Here is a 22744-nt window from a genome sequence, read left to right as displayed (position 1 = left end):
GTGGACACACCTTGATTTAACATTATTTTCATGGGTACCATCATTTTTGTCCAGGCCTGTTTAATGAGTTAATAGAATAATTCTGTTGAAGCATCGTTCAAAATCAATGTCGGATTTTCATTTGTTCTTTTGCATAGAATTTTGTATTTATTATTACTTTTGTCAAGTTATTTTTATGGGTTTTGTGGGTTTTTCTTTCATTAACCGAGGGGTATACAGTGCCTTGCAAAAGTATTGAACTTTTCAACCTTTTGCCACATTTCAGGCTTCAAACAAAGATATGAAATTGTAATTTTTTGTGAAGGATTAACAACAAGTGGGACACAATAGTGAAGTGGAATGAAATTTATTGGATATTTTAAACTTTTTTTTTTAAATAAAAAACTGAAAAGTGGGGCGTGCAATATTATTCGGCCCCTTTACTTTCAGTACAGCAAACTCACTCCAGAAGTTCAGTGAGGATCTCTGAATGATCCAATGTTGACCTAAATGACTGATGATGATAAATAGAATCCTGTGTGTAATCAAGTCTCCGTATAAATGCACCTGCTCTGTGATAGTCTTAGAGTTCTGTTTAAAGCGCAGAGAGCATCATGAAGACCAAGGAACACATGAGGCAGGTCCGAGATACTGTTGTGGAGAAGTTTAAAGCTGGATTTGGATACAAAAAGATTTCCCAAGCTTTAAACATCTCAAGGAGCACTGTGCAAGCGATCATATTGAAATGGAAGGAGTATCAGACCACTGCAAATCTACCAAGACCCGGCCGTCCCTCTAAACTTTCAGCTCAAACAATGAGAAGACTGATCAGAGATGTAGCCAAGAGGCCCATGATCATTCTGAAAGAAATGCAGAGATCTACAGCTGAGGTGAGAGACTCTGTCCATAGGACAACAATCAGTCGTACACTGCACAAATCTGGCCTTTATGTAAGAGTAGCAAGAAGAAAGACACTTCCCAAAGATATCTATAAAAAGTCTTGTTTAAAGTTTGCCACCTGGAAGACACACCAAACATGTGGAAGAAGGTGCTCTGGTCAGATGAAATCAAAATCGAACTTTTTGGCCACAATGCAAAACGTTATGTTTGGCGTAAAAGCAACACAGCTCATCACCCTGAACACACCATCCCTACTGTCAAACATGGTGGTGGCAGCATTATGGTTTGGGCCTTTTTTTCCTTCAGCAGGGACAGGGAAGATGGTTAAAATTGATGGGAAGATGGATGGAGCCAAATACAGGACCATTCTGGAAGAAAAACCTGTTGGAGACCCGAGATTGGGACGGAGATTTATCTTCCAACAATGACCAAAACATAAAGTAAAATCTACAATGGAATGGTTCACAAATAACCATATCCAGGTGTTAAAATGGCCAAGTCAAAGTCTAGACCTGAATCCAATCGAGAATCTGTGGAAAGAGCTGAAAACTGCTGTTCACAAACACTCTCCAACCAACCTCACTGAGCTCGAGCTGTTTTGCAAGGAAGAATGGGCAAAAGTTTCAGTCTCTCGATGTGCAAAACTGATAGAGACATACCCCAAGCAACTTGCAGCTGTAATCGCAGCAAAAGGTGGCGCTACAAAGTATTAACGCAAGGGGGCCGAATAATATTGCACGCCCCACTTTTGAGTTTTTATGAAATGACAATTTCATATCTTTATGTATGAAGCCTGAAATGTGGCAAAAGGTTGAAAAGTTCAAGGGGGCCAAATACTTTTGCAAGGCACTGTATATGTGTGTGTATATATCTGTAGCCAAGCAGGCTGGAATATGAGAATTACCTTTTTAATTGTAGGGGAAACACTTGACGTGATGTGGATTTTATTGCGCTAAATACAAGCAAAAGATATTAAGCGCTCTGATATATGCTGTCTAAAGTAATGCTGTCACTAGCAAAAGCCCTAGTCAAAGCTTTTTAAAACGCTATAGCCCAGTCAGTCACTGTGAATATCTAGCAGTATATCTAAAGCATTACAGGTCCAATATAAGCAACCCACTAGCAACCCACTAGCAAAAGCCCTAGTCAAAGCTGGTTAAAACGCTATAGCCCGAATACGGGCTACAAATCAGTCACTGTGAATATCTAGCAGTATATCTAAAGCATTACAGGTCCAATATAAGCAACCAAGATACCATATTAAAGCTTAGAATCTCTGTTTTCCATTGATCGTGCAATTGTATCTTTCATATGTATTTCAGAATATATATTTTGGTTGCAAATACCTTGCATGGAAAACTTATGAAAAAACGTTAGGTACAGTATGCGTTTTCATATTTTTCATGAAGCCATTTTTAGCCAACGTGGACATAAATATATACCGATTAAACAGGCAGATTACGATCATGTACTCTGACATGTACAGCTACTGAATTACAATCAAAAGAACGCTCTTCCAAACAAGAGATGATATCCTTGCAGAATCAGTCACTCATGCGCAATGGCCGCTACCACTCACAGACACGCCTCACACACCGACACCACTGCATACCACTGCAAACCTTTTGTTCCCTTCAAAACGACACCAAATTTGTATTTCCTTCAATTCTTTTGTTAGTAATCATTGTTTGTGTAAAGAGTGCTTGGAAAAAACAACAGTTAAAAAAATAAAATAAAATATGATCAAACGACATGCCAATCAAGTCTGTAGATCAATCAGGTGGCAAGTTATGATGATGCGCAACGTAGTAGGCGGGAGGTAAACAGAAGGCTTTCCTCAGAAATACGCATTCTGCTGCAGCGATTGCGGAAACTCTCACCAGGAAAAAATTACACAGATTTATTTGGAAACAATGATCAATAGAAATGGCTTCAAAACAAACAAAGAAATCAGAGTTGGAACAGGAACGTGAAACCGAGGGTTTGCTGGGTTCGGACAACAGTGAGAGCTGTGAAAGCTAGAATAACAAAACCTGACTAAATAAAACAAGCGAAGGTAAACTATTACCCTCCTGCCTTCTATTTACTAATGATTGCTCTTGGTTTGGCACTAAAGTACAGATAATACACAATCACTTTTCTGCATTTAAATTAGGTATTTTTATGATGGAGAGTTTGGGGACTTCAGAGACTCCAAAAGGACACTTGGAGCTGCCCGTTTACTGTCTACTCCAGCTAAAATAACTTCAAAGCAGTAGGAGGAATAAACTCCACATTTTGCCTGGTGAAAGTAGATCTGTGGGGACACTAGATTCAAGAAGTTTGGGGAGACATGAAGGGTCCAGTTTACAGTCTCTAAAATCCAGATTTCAAAATGAAATTCAGAAAAACACCAAATTCTTTTTGTGGTTTTCTTCATATTTTGACCACTGCAGATCAATTTCAATATCTTTAAATGTTTTCTATTACAAATTCGAAGGCTTTTCAATTATATTACCTTATGTTTGAGCCTCTGGTTTGTATAAGGCTTATATATAACTCTTATATAAGTGTTTTAAGAGGTTAAACAATAAAACAAGATTCAATTAAGATGACACAGAGTATAGCTACCATGTACAAGGGGGGGATGGAGTGAGAGAGCACAACAGCTAGTGCAATGAAGTCGCTATTGTTACTCTCACATGGTCATGCACAATCAACCTGGAGTCTACATTCCTTAGTAAATACCAGGAAGGCAGCAGTACCAGATGAGATCTGCGGTAGGGTTCTCTGCACATCCCAACTGGCATTGATATGTAAACAAATATTTAACACCTCCCTGATGCTGATTGTCACTACAACATGCTTTAAACAATTAGTTATTGTTTCTATCTCAACGTAAAAGAAAAAATGAAAAAAATATTTGCACTCGGTTCAGACCAAGAAATAAGTCAAGGATGCTGGTCAAGACAGAGTATAAATACTAAGAAATCCAGCAGATCTAACAACACTAACTAAATTAGCCATTTCACACTGTACAGTGACAAATACGTGCAGTAAAGGTACCATTAACTGAACATTTGGGCAGTGGTGGCTCAGCGGTTAGAGCGCCGGGATATTGATAACAGGGTTGTGGGTTCGATTCCCGGGCTCGGCAAGCTGCCACTGTTGGGCCCTTGAGCAAGGCCCTTTACCCTCTCTGCTCCCCGGGCGCTGGAGTTGGCTGCCCACCGCTCTGGGTGTGTGTGTGTACTCACTGCCCCTAACACGTGTGTGTGAGTGTATGTTCACTACCAGATGGGTTAAATGCGGAGGACACATTTCGCTGTACAGTGTACACTGTTCAGTGACAAATACGTGCACCTTTACCTTTTACCTTTACATAAGAACAATTGCAGAATTGTGTCAATCTTAGCACAGCCATTAAAGTCAAAAGAATCTCTAAAACACACTTTACGTACACCACACTTTATGTAACACCGTCACTGAACTTCTCAGATTTTGCACATTTTGCTTTGCTTGCATTGTGGACGACACACTTGTGACCTTCTTACCATTCTGTGCAAGTTTACTCTGAAGTTCATGTTGTCATCGTGGAGAAAGGCATCAGCATACTGGTCCTGTTAATCAAACCCAAAGGTCAGCGGCTACACACAGATCAACAAAATACTATACAGAGGACAACCAATTAAACTCAAGAGGACTAACAAAATTTGTGCAAAATAGAAATTACCTCAGCTATGCAGGCAAGAATGATGAGGCACAGTCGAGCACTGTTAAGTCTGTGTTCATCTGAAAAGGTTCATCAGAAAGTTTACCAGGTGTGCGAAGGGTAGGTTGCAAACAGGACACAAACTGAATAAAAGATGGTACGAAAGCCTTGTAAAGAAGAACGCTGAATTACCTTTGGTGTCTTGCATGACAATTGAGGAGTATTTGAGAAACGTGATTAGCAGGTTACTTGTCTGCATGCTGGGGTCTAACGGTAGTTCAGGATTGTGCATCACTGAAAGAGAAAGTTCAGGTTCAAGAGTGTTATATGCACACATACAGTGGGGGAAAAAACGTATTTAGTCAGTCACCAATTGTGCAAGTTCTCCCACTTAAAATGATGAGAGAGGCCTGTAATTGACACCATAGGTAGATCTCAATTATGAGAGACAAAATTAGTAATCACATTGTCTGATTTTTTAAGAATTTATTTGCAAATAATGGTGGAAAATAAGTATTTGGTCAATAACAAAAGATCATCTCAATACTTTGTTATATATCCTTTGTTGGCAATGACAGAGGTCAAACGTTTTCTGTAAGTCTTCACAAGGTTGGCACACACCGTTGCTGGTATGTTGGCCCATTCCTCCATGCAGATCTCCTCTAGAGCAGTGATGTTTTGGGGCTGTCGGTGGGCAACACAGAATTTCAACTCCCTCCAAAGGTTTTCTATGGGGCTGAGATCTGGAGACTGGCTAGGCCACTCCAGGACCTTGAAATGCTTCTTACGAAGCCACTGCTTTGTTGCCCTGGCAGTGTGCTTGAGATCATTGTCATGCTGAAAGACCCAGCCACGTTTCATCTTCAATGCCCTTGCTGATGGAAGGAGGTTTGCACTCAAAATCTCACAATACATGGCCCCATTCATTCTTTCATGTACACGGACCAGTTGTCCTAGTCCCTTTGCAGAGAAACAGCCCCAAAGCATGATCTTGCCCCCCCCATGCTTCGCAGTTGGTATGGTGTTCTTTGGATGCAACAAGTTGTGTTTGTACCAAACAGTTCTACTTTGGTTTCATCTGACCATAAGACATTCTCAGATAAATTCTGAGGTATTCAGAGACATACTATGCTCAAATCCAGCCAAACTGATCTGGTCTGTGTTTCATAATACAGATGGACAATGACCCAAAACAAAGCCAAAGCAACCCAGGAGTTTATTAAAACAAAGAAGTGGAATATTCTTGAATGGCCAAGTCAGTCACCTGATTTCAACGCAATTGAGCATGCATTTCATTTGTTAAAGACTAAACTTCAGACAAAAAGGCTTACAAACAAACAGCAACTGAAAACCACTGCAGTAAAGGGCTGGCAGAGCATTAAAAAGAAGGAAACAGCATCTGGTCATGCTCATGACTTCAAGACTTCAGGCAGTCATTGCCAACAAAGGACTTTCAACCAAGTATTAGAAATGAACATTTTATTTACAATTATTTCATTTGTCACAATTACTTTTGAGCCCGTGAAATGAAGCAAGAAAAGATTCTCCAGTGCCCAATACCATCTCAACAGTGAAGCATAGTGGTGGCAGTCAGTTTTTCAGCAGCAGGGAGACTGACCAGGGTTGAAAGGAAGTAAAGTATTAAATTATTTACTTATTCTTAATGAAAACCTGATCCAGAGCGCTCAGGACCTTAGACTGGGCTAAATGTTCACCTGCTAACAAGACCGTGACCCTAAGCACACAGCCAACTCACACAGGACAACTCCTTGAGTGGCCCAGCCACATTTGACCTAAAAACTTCATACACACACACACAATCCAAATAATTGAATTCAGGTGTTCCAAACAATTCCACAGCCACAGGTGTATAAAACCAAGCACCCAGATATGCAGTGGTGGTGTGTTCATTGTGCTCACAAAGTCAAGTGGTGGAGGGAGGATTATGGAGTGCAGTTGTTTTTCTGGAGTTGGGTTCGGCTCTTTAATTCCAGTGAAAGGAACTCTTAAATGTTTCAGCATACCAAGAGATTTTGGTCAAATTTCATGCTCCCAAATTTGTGGGAACAGTTTAGTGATGGTCTCTTCCTGTTCCAACATGACTGCACACAAGTGCACAAAGGAAAATCCATAAATACATGGACAAGCTAGTTTGGTATAGAACTTGACTGGCCTGCACATACTCCTAAACCTTATGGAAAGCCTTCTCAGAAGAGCTGGAGCTGATTTATAGCTGCAAATGGTAGCCCAACATCCTGTTAAACCCAATGGGTTAAGAATGGGATGTCACTCAAGTTCATGTGTGTGCAAAGACAGGCAGGTGAATACTATACGCAATATAGTGTTTATACACACATATATACACATCCATACATCCACCCCTCACGCCTCACCCCACACCCACACCATTCAGAAAGTCTTCATACTCTTTCACTTTTTTTTTACATTTTGATGACAAAGTAAAAGCAGAATTTCAGAAATCTTTCCAAATGTTTTGGAAGAAGAAAAAAAAAAAAAGTTAAATATTGCAGACTTATATATTCAGACACTTTACACATAGTTAAAGCACCGTTGGCAGTCTACAGTCTTCATGGGTATGATGCCACAAGGTTTGCACATCTTGATTTCGGGATTGTCTGACATTCTTTTCTACAGATCCTATCAAGCTGAGGTTGGATTGGGACCATCTGTGGACAGCTCTCTCCAGAGATGTTCGATTGGGTTTAGGTCGGGCCAAAATAAAAAAAAAAAAACACAGTTTTTACTTTGTCATTATGGGTCATTAAGTGCAGATTGGGGAAAACCTTGATGAAGGGAAAGGGTCTGAAGATTTTCTGAATGCATTGTGCGCACACTATTTATTTATTTTGCTCCAGTTACTTACTATCCACAGAAGGAGGGGTAGTGCCCAGAGGCGTAGTAGGTGTGGTAGGAATGGTGGATGCTGGGGTGGCTGCCATGTCGATCTCTGGATGACTCTGTTTTTTACAATTACAAATACCCAAAAACAAATGATCTTACTTCCACTTTAGTTTACATAGCACTTCAGATTCAATGATTAAAAATGAAATTGTTGAAACATTCTAAAAGAAACCTGTTTGATGAATGCACAGTTGTGGTCAGAATTTTACATACACTCATGATTGACATTTGTGTTATACACACGTGGACAAAGTTGTGGACACCCCCTCGGTTAATAAAATAAAAACCCACAATGGTCACAGAAAACTTGAATCTGACAAAAGTAATAATAAATAAAAATGCTATGAAAACTGCTATGAAATGCTTTTGTTACCATTCGTATTATCCGTCTCTTTGATTTGTCATCAATTTTCCTCCTGCAGCCAGGTTCAGGGAGGTTGACTACAGTCCCATGGATCTTAAATTTCTGAATAATATGTGCAACCGTAGTCACAGGAACATTAAGCTGCTTGGAGATGGTCTTATAACCTTCACCTTTAACGTGCTTCTCTATAATTTTCTTTCTAATCTCCTCAGACAACTCTTTCCCTTGCTTCCTCTGGTCCATGTTGTGTGGTACACACCAAACAGTACAGTGACTACCTGTAGCCCTATATATAAGCCCACTGACTGATTACAAGATTGTAGACACCTGTGATACTAATTAGTGGACACACCTTGATTTATCATTTCCCTTTGGTCACATTATTTTCAAGGGTACCATAATTTTTGTCCAGGCCTGTTTAATGAGTTTACTTTCTAAAATAATTCTGTTGAAGCATGGTTCAAAAAAATTATTTGTTCATTTGCATATACTTTTTATTTATTATTACTTTTGTCAGATTCAAGTTATTTATGTGGCCATTGTGGGTTTTTCTTTCATTAACCTAGGGGTACCAACAATTCTGTCGACGTGTGTATATTGCAATGGGTTTTCAAGGATTTATTTCAATCGTTATTTTCCTAGGACAGAATTAGTGTCCAATGTACATCTTCAATAAACAAAGTAGGGCACAACTGGGGTCTAAAACCAAAACGGTCAAAAATTTACAGATATCTTTTTTAATAAAAAAAAAGTGTGTGGGGGTGTGTGTGTATATTTTTAACCCTTTATGATTTATTGTGGCTGTTTTGATTTTAGAAAACACCCTGAAAATGTTTAACTTATCCATTGCTCCATGGTCCAGTTCTGACCGATGTTCTAACTTTGACCACTTTTGGTAGGAACTAACCAGCATACGGTCAACACCCCTGTGATTACACTTACTTGTGCAAGAACTGTAATGAAGTTTCTGTTGAGATGAACAGCCTCATATAGGGCAAGTAGGATTGCTTCATTAGTTCTTAAAAAAAAAACACACACATATTTTTCCTGAAAATCCCAGTCACTAAATTGTCCAGACAATCATCTAAGCAAATTTAAACAAGAATTTAGCAACTTACTGTACTGACAGTTTCTCCTCTGCATCAGCAATAAACATACTGCCTACCTACAAATGAGAAGAGTAATTATAATGAATGCTGACTCCATTTACCATATTAGTATTCAAAAAATAAAAAGTTTGAAACTAGGATTGGGCAATAACTTAATTTTGAACACGATAAATCGTTTGTCTAAATGTAAGTTACAAAGTACCCCACGGAAGCTGTATGGGGCCTTCCATTTGTCCTGTCTACATTTGCTTTTATCTAACTTTTCAGCCAATACTCATAACATTATGTACTATTGACTACAGGAAAATACATTCAGTGGGCATCAAGCAGAGTACTTTATTTTTAAATTTATAGCTAAAAAAATCATTTAAATTATGAGCTTGGATAAACCTGGAGAGCAAATAAAAAAAAATAAAGTAAATGAAATAGCTTAAGTTTAAAGCATAGAGGTACACACTTAGAAATTCTTTGCGAAGAAGACAAACGTGTTAACTTTTTTTAGGTTTAAGATGAGAGCGTGAGGGGCTAACAACATTTCCATCTGTGCTGAAAATATGTCTGGATGAGGTGCTTGTTGTGCGCACAAGTCTTGCCATCATGAGCAGGTATTTATCATTTGTACACCGCTATACTAACGGATCATCTTCATCGATGATTGGTTCCTGTTTATACACTGTCAATTTAGTAGAAGCTCGCTCTTCTTCAGTAAAAGAGTAAAAGTGATGATTTTATTTTGGACATTTAGCTGCCCAATGTTTTCTTCTTTAATGAGGGCTCATCCTTTTCTTGTCTTGTGGACACACCTGTCTGGCCCTGTTCCAGCACAATTTTGACCATTTCAGTTTGGTTGACTCGCAGTCATATTTTGACTCCAGTTCTGTCATAATCACGTGTATGAGGTCCTTTGTTAGCGGTACATCTGTATACAATTGACTTAATGTCACTTTTCAGAAAAAGAAGTGATCGCAAAATCAGTGAAGTCTGCAACAGGCTTAAGAGCCTTGTTCTTTGCTTCCAGCATATTAAGGTCCTGTGACAAAGCACATCGTTCAGCAGTCAGAACCAATTCAATTGCTTGGGTCTGCTCAATTATCCTCTCAATCATTTTCTGATTTGTTTAGAGCCCCATCACGTGGGATTGGGATTGTTTTAGTAAAAAAAAAAAAAAAAAAAAAAAAAAAAAAAAAAATATATATATATATATATATATATATATATATATATATATATATATATTTTTTTTTTTTTTTTTTTTTACTAAAACAATCCCATATATATGTTTTAGTACTAATTATTTAGCTATTTATCTTGTTTAGCTCCATTTATATAAGTAAACAAATTGTAACAGGTTACACTGGTAGTGCGCACTCTGCATTTTGCACAGTCACATTTGTACTTTGTACATATTGCGAAAGCACTTGTGATTGTCGACTGATTCGACAAACTGTTTTCTCTTTTCATTAGTTCAGTTTAGCATACTGAGCTGGATGATGTATCCTGAGACGTACTTGCAAATTAGTAGTATTTCCATCCTTGGTGGCGATCCATTTTCTACATAGATGGCATCACATTGTAACATTGTTAACATCTAGCAGTTTTCTGTGTTTGTGTGGTTAGAAAAGAAATCGTTGCCAAATTGGCGCATACACCCTTCTTCTGTACAAGCTCATCCATTTTCATGGTCTACCCAGGAGACGAATTTGTTACATTAACAACACAAAGACAATGCCCAAAAAAAATGTGGGACAACAATTGACCTAATATAGTCACTGGTTCAAATTATCACAACATTTAATATTGTATTTAATCCCAAGGCTCGTTGAAACATAACTCATACCATGTTGGTTAGAGTGGTTAGAAAACCTCCATGCCTCTCTTCTTCTTTGTCTTTGTACTGCCTGATGCAACAGATTTAAAAATAAATAAATAAATAAAAACAATCAATGAAAACAGAAAGAGAAAGATGTATGAACATATTGATACATGAGAACAGAAAAAAAGTATAAGAAACCAAAGAAGGAAAACCCTCCTTACCTATTGTATTCTGTAAGAGCATGGTGGACAACCATGCCCATTCCCTAAAAATAGAAAAGTGTAAATATAAACATGTAAATATAAATTGACTCAATTTCGAAAGAGAATTTCCATCCAAAAACTTACATCCAAAGTTGACTCATCATCCACTATAGACAACTTCACAATATAGGGGTTGACAGACTAGAAAACAGCAACAGAGAAAAAGGATAAGCAAATGGGATGTGTAACTCTTCTTTAAATTTTAAAGTCTTTATCTTAATTACAGCATTAAGCTTGTACATTTTTCTGTACATAGTACAGTGACAAATACATGCACCTTTACCTTTTACTTTACCAAAGTGCTGCACAGTAAAATTTATAAGTAATCAAAGTTACATCTCTAAAATCTTCAAAAACTTCAGAAAATATTACTGATAAAGGAAATCAGTAAAATGAACAAAACCAATAAAACAACAAACAATACATAATCTCTAAACTGATTTAAATGCCAGGACAAATCGATCTACTGTGGGAGTGAACTTAATAAAAGATTGGGCATTCTGTGCTGACACATCGAGAACACCCAATCTTTTATATAGTCCACTCCCACAATAAACCTCCAAATTTCCAGTGAATATGTAAAAAAGCATTATGGCTAGAACCTGGATTTTTGTGTCTGAAACTTTACTTTAGGCTTGTACCCTAGGGGCGGCATAGACAATTCTCAACATTCTCAATTCTTAACATACACACATACTCAGAATAGACATGGCCAGACTACGTAACCTTAGAATCGGAAGGACACTATTTTTAAATAATGAAATTAGTCTCTATTTAAATACACAAACAAATACATTACCAAGGTGCACACATGCATGCAAGCACAATCATATTTAAGCACACATTACACATGCACAAAAATAAGCAGGAATGCAGTAATGAATATGTGGAAAATGAAACTGATCAGAACTGGGTAACGGAGTATATTATGGACTAACAACATCGGAACAGACTTTAAGAGTGACCAAGACCGAAACAACAAACAAAACCCCACAATAACTTTACAACCCTTACCTTACCTGTGTGCAAACAACAAACAAAAGACAAAGAATTTGCCTACTTCCCTGAATACACAGAGACAAACCCACTCCCAAACAAAATGGCAGAATAAATACAACAAAAGTTACAGAAGAGCTATTAATAAATAAACGTAAGCAGGGCCGATGTGGATATATAAAGAATGTACAAGAGCAGCATATGTATAATTGCACTATAGAGATATGAAGACTATAAATAAAATGTAAGCCACAGTGACCGTGAAACTGTAGGAACAGCAGCAGGCCAGGTAGAAATCACAGTGCAATGAGTGCATTAGGTAATAATAATAATAATAATAAATATAATACAGTGACATGTAGCAGTAGATTTAAATCAGCACACTTCAGACAGTAGGACATCAGTAGTGCCCCTGCAGTAAGGAGACTCATTATAGAGACCTTATTGCAGTGGGAAGAAAATCTCACAGCGCTCAGTGGTAGACAGCTGTAGCAGTCTACCACTGAACGAGCTTCTCTGTTTCTCCACTGTCCATGATGACAAGCAGCATATTGAGAGTTTGTTTTTCAGCCACAACATTCAGAGTATCCAGTTTGGCTCCTACAACATAGCTAGCCTTCTTAAACAGATTGTCCAGTTTGTTGTTTGCACTTTTGTTGATGCTGTTGCTCCAGCACACAACAGCATAGAATATAGCACTAGCAACAACAGACTGGTAGAATGTCCAAAGAATTTCAGAGGACCTTAGTTTCCTGAGAAAGTACAGACGTCTCTGTCCCTTCTAGAACACAACACAGGTGTTAGAGCTCCAGTCCAGTTCACTGTCCAGATGCATGCCCATTCATCTAAGAATTTCTGCATTTCTGATGACCTGTTCCAGAGTTGTGTCTGAAGTCAGAGGTGTAGATGGAACAGTGCTAATAGAGTGCCCTGAGAAAGCCCCATACTGCACATGGCCATGTCCGAAACAGCGTCCTGCAGCCAAACTGCGAGCGACCCATCAGGAAGTCCATTATCCATGTGATGATGGATTCGTCCACCTGCATCTGCCGAAGTTAAGAAGTTGAATGCGCTGAAATGCGCTGGAGAAATAAAATAAATTATCCTCGCTGTGCTGTCTGCTGTATCTAGATGAGAGTAGACTTTGTCCAGCAGGTAGATGACTGAATCATCCACTCCAATCCTTATATGCAAACTGCTGGGGGTACCACCCTCAGCTGTTGCTGCATGGATTAAAGCCTGTAATGTCTTTTAGGCCTCTCCACACATCACGCGTATTGTTCTGCTTCAATTTAGGCTTCTTTAATCAAGCTCTGCCTGTACCCTCAGAGCACACATGACCACCTTCATAAATTCTTGCGGTAAATACTACGGACACATTCCAACAACACACAATTCAATGTCTGGCTTACCATCTGTTGGTGGCACCATCTGTTGTTCACCAACACAACGAGACCCCCTCCCATCTTTTTACCAGTCTGACTGACCACTGTCTGCTCACAGTATTGAATCCATTTAGGTGAACATGAGAACGCTGCATTCACGGTACCCTCACTGTGTCCGGATCAGAGCAGAAAGATCTTCTTTGCAATTTCCCATGATAGGGAGACTGGATTTTATACCTTTTTCTCCTCTCTCACCAATTGTTTCCCCCCCCAAAAATAAAATAAATAAATAACTGTCCACTTCAGTCAGCCAAAGTAAAACACATACGTCGATCTTATTTGCATCATACTGTAGGAGGACCGCGCCAGTTCCTGTGCCACTGGCATCAACTTACAATGAAAATGGCAGTGAAGCTACTTAGTAAGCCCTTAAACTCAAGACTGTTTGCCTGTTGAGTTCATACTTTTTTTTTTTTTTTTTAGAGTGGGAAAGGAGCAAACATTTTGGAGTTTTGTATCTAGAGGTCATACCATGCCACTGCCAACAACTTTAACCAAGTAGGTGACCATACATTTTCCAAATTCACATATTTCAAGGTTTAGTTCAATTGAGGCATCCTGCAGTCAAGCAAAGGCAGTTTCCCGTAGGTGCATGTGATGTTCCCAAGAGTCAGAGTAAACAACAACATTGTCTAAGTAGGCTTCGCAATTTGATATATTGCCCAGTACAGCAGTCATAAGGCGTTGGAATGTAGCAGGAGCATTTCGTAACTCGAAGAGCATTACTGTGTAGAACAAAGTTGTCTGGCATAGTGAAAGCAGAGATTTGTGAAGCATGGTGGGTAAGGGGGACTTGCCAATAACGAATAGGTATACAACTAGGAAATGAATCTAAGATGTTGATGGCATTCACTTTCAGGTAATCTGTACAAAATCTATATGTACCATCAGGTCTGTGACCCAATAGGTAAGGGGAACACCACTGGCTGTTACTGAGAACTGCAAGACCATGTTCCAACAAATACTCTCCTTGTTAAGGAGAAAGCACTTAAAGGGGTTAACATGGCAAGGGCGATGTCTGATAGGTGGGTGTCCGCCAACAGGACGGAAGTATGAGATAGGACATCAGAGAATAGTGATGGAAACCTATCAAACAGAAGTTAAACGGGACAAACATGACATTTTTATTTTTAGAGAGGTGTTATTTTAGAAAGGTGAGCACAGGGAAGACCGTTCCTACCAAAGTGGAGATCATCAGTCTACTCACATCCCTACAAAATAACCAAAATATGGCTTTAGCATGTTTAAATGACACATGTGGGACTTGCAACGGTGACCTGGAATAGCGATAAGGTAGTTAGTGGGAGACCGTTTTCTTAAGGTCTTTTCTTTTCATAAGGGCTAGAAAAACAGAGTCTGCAGTGTGGAACCAATGGTAGGCAAAATGGCAAGGACACAATCTCCTACCATAAATGTCAGAGTAACAGCTTTGCAATTAGTTATTTTATAATTGTTCTCCAAGGAACACACAAGCTAAGCGCAGGCTCTCACAAACTTTAGATACAAAACAAGGCACATTATCACTTGAAGGCAAGGAAGGAGACAACCAGACTGAACAACCAAAAAGCAGCTAATCTGGACTGAAACCTGTGGATTCTTGAGCTGTGTCACAAATGGCAAATAAAAGCAGAGGCACTCCCTTAGCCCACTATTAACCTGTCTCAAAGCAATAGGTTCTTAACATATTCTTACATGTCTGATGGCATGTCATGATCCACTGGAGACTTGGTGTTTAACTTGTAGTACACAAACAACCTGAGCAAAAGGCTTAGAAGTGAAATTAAAACCTTGGTCTGACAATGTACTTTGTCAAACCAAATGTGGTGCAGAATTTGATAAAAGCCTTGATTACTGACTTTGACTTTATGGAATGTAAGGGAATGGCATCAGGAATTCTAGTAGTTGCGCACAATAGGTAGCAGTTACCAGCACAAGTCTTTGGTAAGGGGACTATACAGTCAATTAAAAGTCTTTTGAATGATTCCCCTATGGCAGGTGTGGGGCACAAGGGAGCAGGGGGAAAAACTCATTGGGTTTACCAACAACTTGGCATGACAGGGCAGAAAGTACTGGGCAATGTCAGCTTTAAGGGAAGGCCAAAATGTTTTAAAACACGTTGTAATGTTTTCCTAACATGACCAAAGAGAGGATGGCCAGGGGGCAAAGACAAAACTAAAACGAATGGGGAACCCCAATTTGGTGGACTTCAGCATCATCCCACCAGGTGCAATAAAATACTGAGAATATCTAGGAATTTCATGTTCTTCTCTGAGGTGACTAAGACAATGTTCGAGAGAGGTGTCTGCCTACTGTGTGTAAATCAAGTAGACAGAGTGACCAGGTCAGAAATTTCTGTATTAGAAGCCTTTGGGGGCAGTCTGACATAAACATAGGAGTGGCAGGAGAAATGGTGTGGGGCTTAGGCTCAGGGTTGTCCTTGCACAGGAATGTGTCTGATAGATCAATTAAAAAGCATCAGCAAAAAATGAAAAAAAAAGCTTGGGCATGAGTACACACAAAACATAAATTAACTGTGGTTTATCACATCTTTGGAAAGCTGATTTTTCTAGCCACACCCAGGCCTGATAACTGCCACATCTGAAATCACTTAAATGGGACCAGCCTGACAAAGTGACCAAAAGTTTCTCAAAAGCTAGGTGCGATCCAAAGAAATTTAGGAAAACAAGACTTAAAGTAACTGAGATCTATCAGTCTGGAAAAGGTTATAAAGGCATTTATAAAGCTTTGGAACAACAGTGAGAGCCATTATCCACAAATGGCAAAAACATGGAACAGTGGTGAACCTTCCCAGGAGTGGCCAGCCAACCAAAATTACCCCAAGAGCATAGTGACAACTTATCCAAGAGGTCACAAAAGACCTCAACAACAAAAAGAACTGCAGGCCTTAGTTAAGGTTCACGTGTTCACGTCTCCACATTAAGAGACTCTGCAAAAATGGTCTGCATATCAAAGTTTCAAGGAACATCATGCCAACAGCAAAATATGGTGGTGGTGGTCTGGGGCTGTTTTGCTGCTTCAGGACGTGAAAGACTTGCTCTGGTAAATGGAACCATAAATTTTGCTGTCTACCAAAAAATCCTGAAGGAGAATGTCCGGCCATCTGAGACCTCAAGCTAAAGCCACTTGGGTTCTACAGCATGACAATGATGCAAATACCTAGCAAGTCCACCTCTGAATGGCTTAAGAAAAACAAAATTAAGACTTTGGACAGGCCTAGTCAAAGTCCTGACCTGAATTCGATTGAGATGCTGTGGCACGACCTTAAAAAGGGTTGATTGAAGTTGTTGCTGCTAAACGTGGCCCAACCAGTTATTAGGTTTAGGGGGTAATCACACAGGTCCATGTGGATTTGGATCCCCCCCTTAATAATAAAACCTTAATTTAAAACCTGCAGTTTGCGTTTGGGTTCTTTATGTATTTTTTTAATTTGTTTGATGATCTGAAACATTTAAGGGCGACAAACATGCAAATAAATAAGATATCAGGGGGCAAACACTTTCACACCACTTTCACTTTTTCCAGATATAAAAAATTAGGTAGTATAAACCATTTTTTCCACAGTACTTTCATAATTTCAAAATCCATACATATGGCATTTCCAGTACATCTATTTCTTAAAAAGAAGCTCACACTTCCATTTTCATTTATACAGTAAATATCAGCATTGCTAAATGTCCCAGCACTCAGCTACACAACTCCTCCCCCGACAGATCAACTGGATCTTTTGAAAAAAAATTACAATTTGGTCTAGATATTGCTGTAGTAACTGAATCCTGGTTGAGGCAAACTGTGACTAATTCTGAAGTTGCCCTATCAAACTGCAATCTTTTTTTAGAGCAGACAGGTGTAATGTATTTTGTAAGGTTTGACCTTTCTGATTTACCACAGTTGTGGTGATGCACTGAATGCTGGGAAATATAATAACGACAATGAACACACACCTGTTCAAGCTAACTTGACCGATTATAGGCCAGTGACTGTAAAGCTGTTAACACAAGATTTTTTTGTTTCACTGCATTCTGTGTTCAAGAAAAGACAATTAAAGTAAATATGCAATATTAAAGGACTTTCTTTTCATTATTTTGGAGAAACTGTTTAACACACTCACATTAGAGGTGTTTTAATACCTACCTGTAAAATGAATATGAACAAGATACTGGTATCTTTCTAAATCTCCTGTAACAGGCCATTATTTTCACTGTTTACAAATTAATAAATTTGTCATTTACATACAATTTTTTTCTTATATCACAACAAAAGTACATGCAAATTTACTACATTGAATGTAAAGGGTTTGGGAGAAGCAGTTACAAACAAAACCGACTGTTTATCCCAAAACACAACTTTCTGATGAGTATTAAAAAAAAAAAAAAAATGAAAGAGAGACTGGGTTGGACAGGTTTTTGTCCCCATCTTAAATGCTAAACCCTCAGAGGAGGGTTTCAAAATAGCTGAATAAAGGAGTAAGACCAAAAAATGTGTGCATGATCAGCCTTATTACTGGCATCTTAGTAGTTTAAACACTTTTTGGAGTTTGATCACATCCCTTCATACCTTTAACGAGAAATTTACTCTTGGCTTGATGTCTGCGATATGTCCTTCTCCCCATCTACACAACCTAGTAGGGTCTTTCAAAGATAGCTCCATTGTTTTCTATTTGGCTTCATAAGATAGGTTACAATAATACACAAGAGGCCTCAACTGAGCTGAGATGTAATAATTCCTTAGAGATGAGTCTTTGGGTATGCATACTCTTAGATATTTAATGTGGGACAGGTGCTAATCAAAATTAAGATTTACACCAAATTCTTGTGAGGTAAAGTTGTAAAGTTGTAAACTTTAACATTTAAACGGTAAAGGTAAATGTCATGACCTGGGTTTTATGGACATTGAGTATGTATCCTGCGTATGTCCCATATGTTTCCAGCATTTTCATTAATAGAGGCAACCCACTCTGGATCCATTATTCTAACCATCACGTCACCGGCGTACAGACTTTGCAGACATTGTACTGCTCTCCGCCTACTAATATCCCTTTAAGCTTGTCTCCTGGCATATGGCCGATGGTACTGTTTTTTTTCCCCTCCCGCAGGTGGCTTTGGATCAATGAGCATGTTCAATCCCCAAGTCAATCTCCCGATCCAGTCCAAGGTCATCTCCCAATTCGGACTTTATCATGTTTATAACAAATGCCACTGTGGAAGTGCCCTCTGCATCCTCCGGGTTGCCATAAATTCTAATATTGTTGTGCCTGGAGCATACTTCCAAATAAGAGACTTTGTCTTACAGCATTCGCTTATTACCAAGCAGCTGAGTGAGAGCCTCCTTAACACAGATATCCCAGAGTTCCCTCTCTGCCATGCCTTCTTTCATCTCTCCCCCATTCTAGTTTTCTTTCTCAGTTTCTCGTTCGGAGTTGTGTAGCAGCCTGTATCCTCCTTTCTTGGTTTTGTCCTCACTCATTATTGGATGAATGACTTAGTTCTTGAAGGGAAAGCTGAGACTGACAATTTCCTTAATTGATGGCATTTTGCTAATAGTATTCAACCCTCACTACATACTTGGAAGAAAAATAATTAAATCGGACAATCTGTGGAAATGGATCTAATTCATGCCTTAAATGTAAAATCAAAAAAGGAAAAAAAAATCTCCACGTCTTTTGGAAGTGTAAAAAAAGCTATTTTTTGGAACAGGGTAAAAACATCCATCAAACATCATTTTAAAAGACCCCTGCCCAGGATCTTTTAGAAATGGGGCAGATCAAATTTGATACTTATAGCATTTTTTTATTGCTTTCATTCCTAGCAAAAGTGATTCCTAATTCAATGGGCCACTCCCTCTCCAGCAGCTCCAACTTTTGAGTGGTGTTCTAAAATGGCAAATTTGCTAAAAAAAATTGCAGTGCATCACCAAATAGACCCCTTTGTGGACTTAAGTAGAAAGGTTCTAATGTTGGCAAGCTGTGTGAGGTCAAAATGTATGACTAAATAGTGAATATATTACAATAAAAGAAAAACGAATGGCAAAGGGTCTAGGCAATGAGATTTCAGTGGGAATTTGGGATCTGTTCCACTGCTCACATAAAAAAAATAAATAAAAGTCAAAAGCCGATCCGCACCAAGAGCCCTTTGAGATTCAAGTATGGCCTGACTTGACACGTCTTCCATGAATTTAGAGGGATGGCAAGCGTCCAGGCTTTTTTCTGTCCTGGCATCAAAGTGGTGGAACGAACTTCCCCTGGGTGTCCGAACGACAGAGTCGATTGCTGTCTTTAAGCGCAGACTGAAGACCCACCTCTTCCGAGAATACTTGGGCGAATAGTAGAGTGGGTACCTTATTGACTTGTGTGTAGTAGTGTCTAAAGAGGTATCTGAATTTTTAGCCTATTAGCCACCTTATCCAATATTTCTGCTGCATATTGCCTACTGTGGAGACCAAATAAACATACACACAAGCATCAATGCACACCTATACACAAACAAGATTAAGAAAGATTGTTTATAGGCTTATGTTTGGATATGTGCTTTTCTGGACTTTTGTGTCACAGTGAAGACAATGTCACACAGTTTACACAATCATGAGCCAAGCTAAGATTATACAAAATCTCACAACCAATCCATTCAAAATGAATAATTATACCATTCTATTCCATTCTTTCCAGTAGAATAGTATAGAACCTTTCAAGAAGAATTAAGCCATCTACTTGTCTCCTTTTAATAAGACCCTTTAAGAGGGAGAACTGCTACCATCTTGGACATCAAAGATTCAATTATGTTTATCAAAACTATATACCAAATTCCAACTGCTATGATAAATTAATCTAATAGACTAACAAAGGATAATCCTTAAAAGAGGCATGTCACCAAACACATACCGAACACTTGGTAAAAGCTATACGTTAGAGTAAAGAATTGCAGCAATTACTACAGGACAGACATATCAGGAGGGGAACCTTAACACATGCTTTGCGAATCTGATTGAACTATATTGCCAAAAGTATTCACATACACATCAAAATCATTGAATTCATGTGTTCCAATCAATTCCATGACCACAGGTGTATAAAACCAAGCTAGGCATGCAGACTGAGTCAACAAACATTTGTGAAAGAATGGGTCGCTCTCATGAGCTTCAGCGTGGTACCATGATAGGATGCCACATGTGCAACAAGTCCAGTTGTGAAATTTCCTCGCTGCTAAATATTCCACAGTCAAATGTCAGTGGTACTATAACAAAGTAGAAGCGATTGGGAACGACAGCAACTCTGCCACAAAGTGGTAGGCCACGTACAATAACCGTACCACATCAACACCTTAGCAACCACTTAGTAACACCGCAGCAGCCTCCCCAGGTACCATAGCAACACCACAGCAACAACCAACACCATAATATAGCAACCACTTAGCAACACCTTAGCAACCACCGAGAAACCATTTTAGCAACACCATAGCAACCCCCCCAGCAACCACACAGCAATACCATAGGTACCAATACCATGAGATACCAAAGCAACTGTTTAGCAACACTATAGCAACCAGATGGGTAGCCAAAGCAACTACACATACTACATACACTGTACACAAGTTCTAGACATCACACACCACACAGAAAGTCCATTAGATAGTCGGTGTTCGAGCAGTCCTCCCACACAAGCACACACCACGGCCCCTCAACCTTCCCCCCACACACACCAGGCCCCCCTCAACCCCACACACACACCCACAAAGACCACCCACTCAACCCCACACCCACAAACACCACCCCCTCAACTCCCCACACACACACACTTACTTAGCCTGGTCAAAATGCCCAGCATGCAAGGAGGGGGGGGGGGGGAAGAAAAAAAAGAAAAAAAAGAAGAACAACCCAAGAATTTCCTAAGAACCAAGAAGGTCACCTAGCCAGTAGTGGTAAGCTCAGGGTATTCAGAGTGCAAAACATCATGTGACCAACAGAAAGTGTTGGTGGTATGCAACCCTGATGAACCTGACTGAATTGTAAAGTTTGGTGGAGAGGGAATTATGGTGTGGGGTTGTTTTTCAGAAGTTGGGTTCAGGCCCTTAGTTCCAGTGAAAGGAACTCTTAACGTTTCAGCATATCAAGAGATTTTGGCCAATTTCATGCTCCCAACTTTGTGGGAACAATTTGGGAATGGCCCCTTCCTGTAACTACAACCCTAACAGCTTAGCAACCTAACACCTTAGCCCATTGGGGATGGAGCATCCGGGTATACTGGAACACATGCATCACAAAAGCTGTGAGGTGCCAGCCTCTAAAGTGAGGTCAAGTTTAGAAAACACTGTCAATCCACAGAACTGAGCAGCAAGTTATCTAGCTGTGGTAAGCGGGTATTTGTCAGGAATTATTGCCTTATTAACTGCACAGGGGTCCACAGAAATGCAAAAGCACACAACTTATTTTTAGCCACCACCACCAGAAAGGTGTGGCAACAGTCATAATCGTTGCCGAGGAGGTAGAGCCATGGGTCCAAACCCATCTGACTGTCCCACTGACAAGCAATATGGAAGATGAAACGAGTGAACTGTCATTTGTAGGATGCCGAACAGGTCAGTTTTGCTGGACAGGTCTGGTCCATTGTGTTGTCCCACTTAGATCCAGGGTTGCCGCATGGCTGCTGTGAACATGGTCAGGAATGCTGCAGCTGTCTCAATTGCATGCCATCATTTGTGGAGGCTGTAATGTCGTAATCCAGTCAAGAGCAGAAGAGGCACCTGGGAGAGTTGCAATGCTAAGCATGGGCACTTGTTGGTGCTACAGGTGGCTACATACTCTGTTGCACTCAATCAGCACAATTGTCAATGTCTTAGCCAGGGACAACTCCTCAGTCTTCGGTAGCAACACCTTGTGCACTTTAAAATATTGGTGTACTCAATTAGGTGGGTCACACATACAACAACTCATGAAATAGATAGTGCTCACAGATACTTTCTAGCAGACTCAGCAGGCAGCTGATGATGTTGCTGGAACAAACAAAAGTACCATTTGGGAAGCAGTAAAATGTTTTTTTGAGAATGTCAGCAGTGACATTTCCAAGTGTTCCTCTACTTCCTCTTCCTCTGCAGTGTATGAGTAGTGAGGCTTTCCAGGTAGCACTCCCCTCAAATTAGCTCTATGTCTGGAACCGGTGAGTACAGGGCATGGTAGTCTTGCCAGACAGTGCAAAAAAAGGATTTGGGTAGAGAAAGAAATACACCAGCATCCTTGTCCGCAACTATTGTGT

The 22744-nt window shown here is 39.5% G+C and overlaps 1 protein-coding gene across 3 annotated transcripts in view; it reads right to left on the bottom strand.

Annotated features, from left to right (window-relative positions):
- armh3 (armadillo like helical domain containing 3) overlaps positions 1–22744 on the bottom strand; it is a 70046-nt gene that overhangs the window by 32411 nt on the left and 14891 nt on the right. For all 3 annotated transcript variants that reach the window (XM_072661008.1, XM_072661007.1, XM_072661009.1), the window contains exons 9-17: positions 11126–11182; positions 11000–11043; positions 10803–10863; positions 8975–9021; positions 8799–8874; positions 7455–7548; positions 4763–4864; positions 4592–4650; positions 4413–4478 (exon numbers count right to left, since the gene is read on the bottom strand). In XM_072661008.1, the coding sequence (XP_072517109.1) occupies positions 4413–4478; positions 4592–4650; positions 4763–4864; positions 7455–7548; positions 8799–8874; positions 8975–9021; positions 10803–10863; positions 11000–11043; positions 11126–11182 (606 nt within the window). The remainder of the gene's footprint in view (positions 1–4412; positions 4479–4591; positions 4651–4762; positions 4865–7454; positions 7549–8798; positions 8875–8974; positions 9022–10802; positions 10864–10999; positions 11044–11125; positions 11183–22744) is intronic.

The sequence above is a fragment of the Salminus brasiliensis genome, chromosome 17 (assembly GCF_030463535.1).
Source record: "Salminus brasiliensis chromosome 17, fSalBra1.hap2, whole genome shotgun sequence".
Lineage (NCBI taxonomy): Eukaryota > Metazoa > Chordata > Actinopteri > Characiformes > Bryconidae > Salminus > Salminus brasiliensis.
Note: the sequence above shows the minus strand (reverse complement) of the source record. Positions and strands in the feature narration are given on the sequence as shown.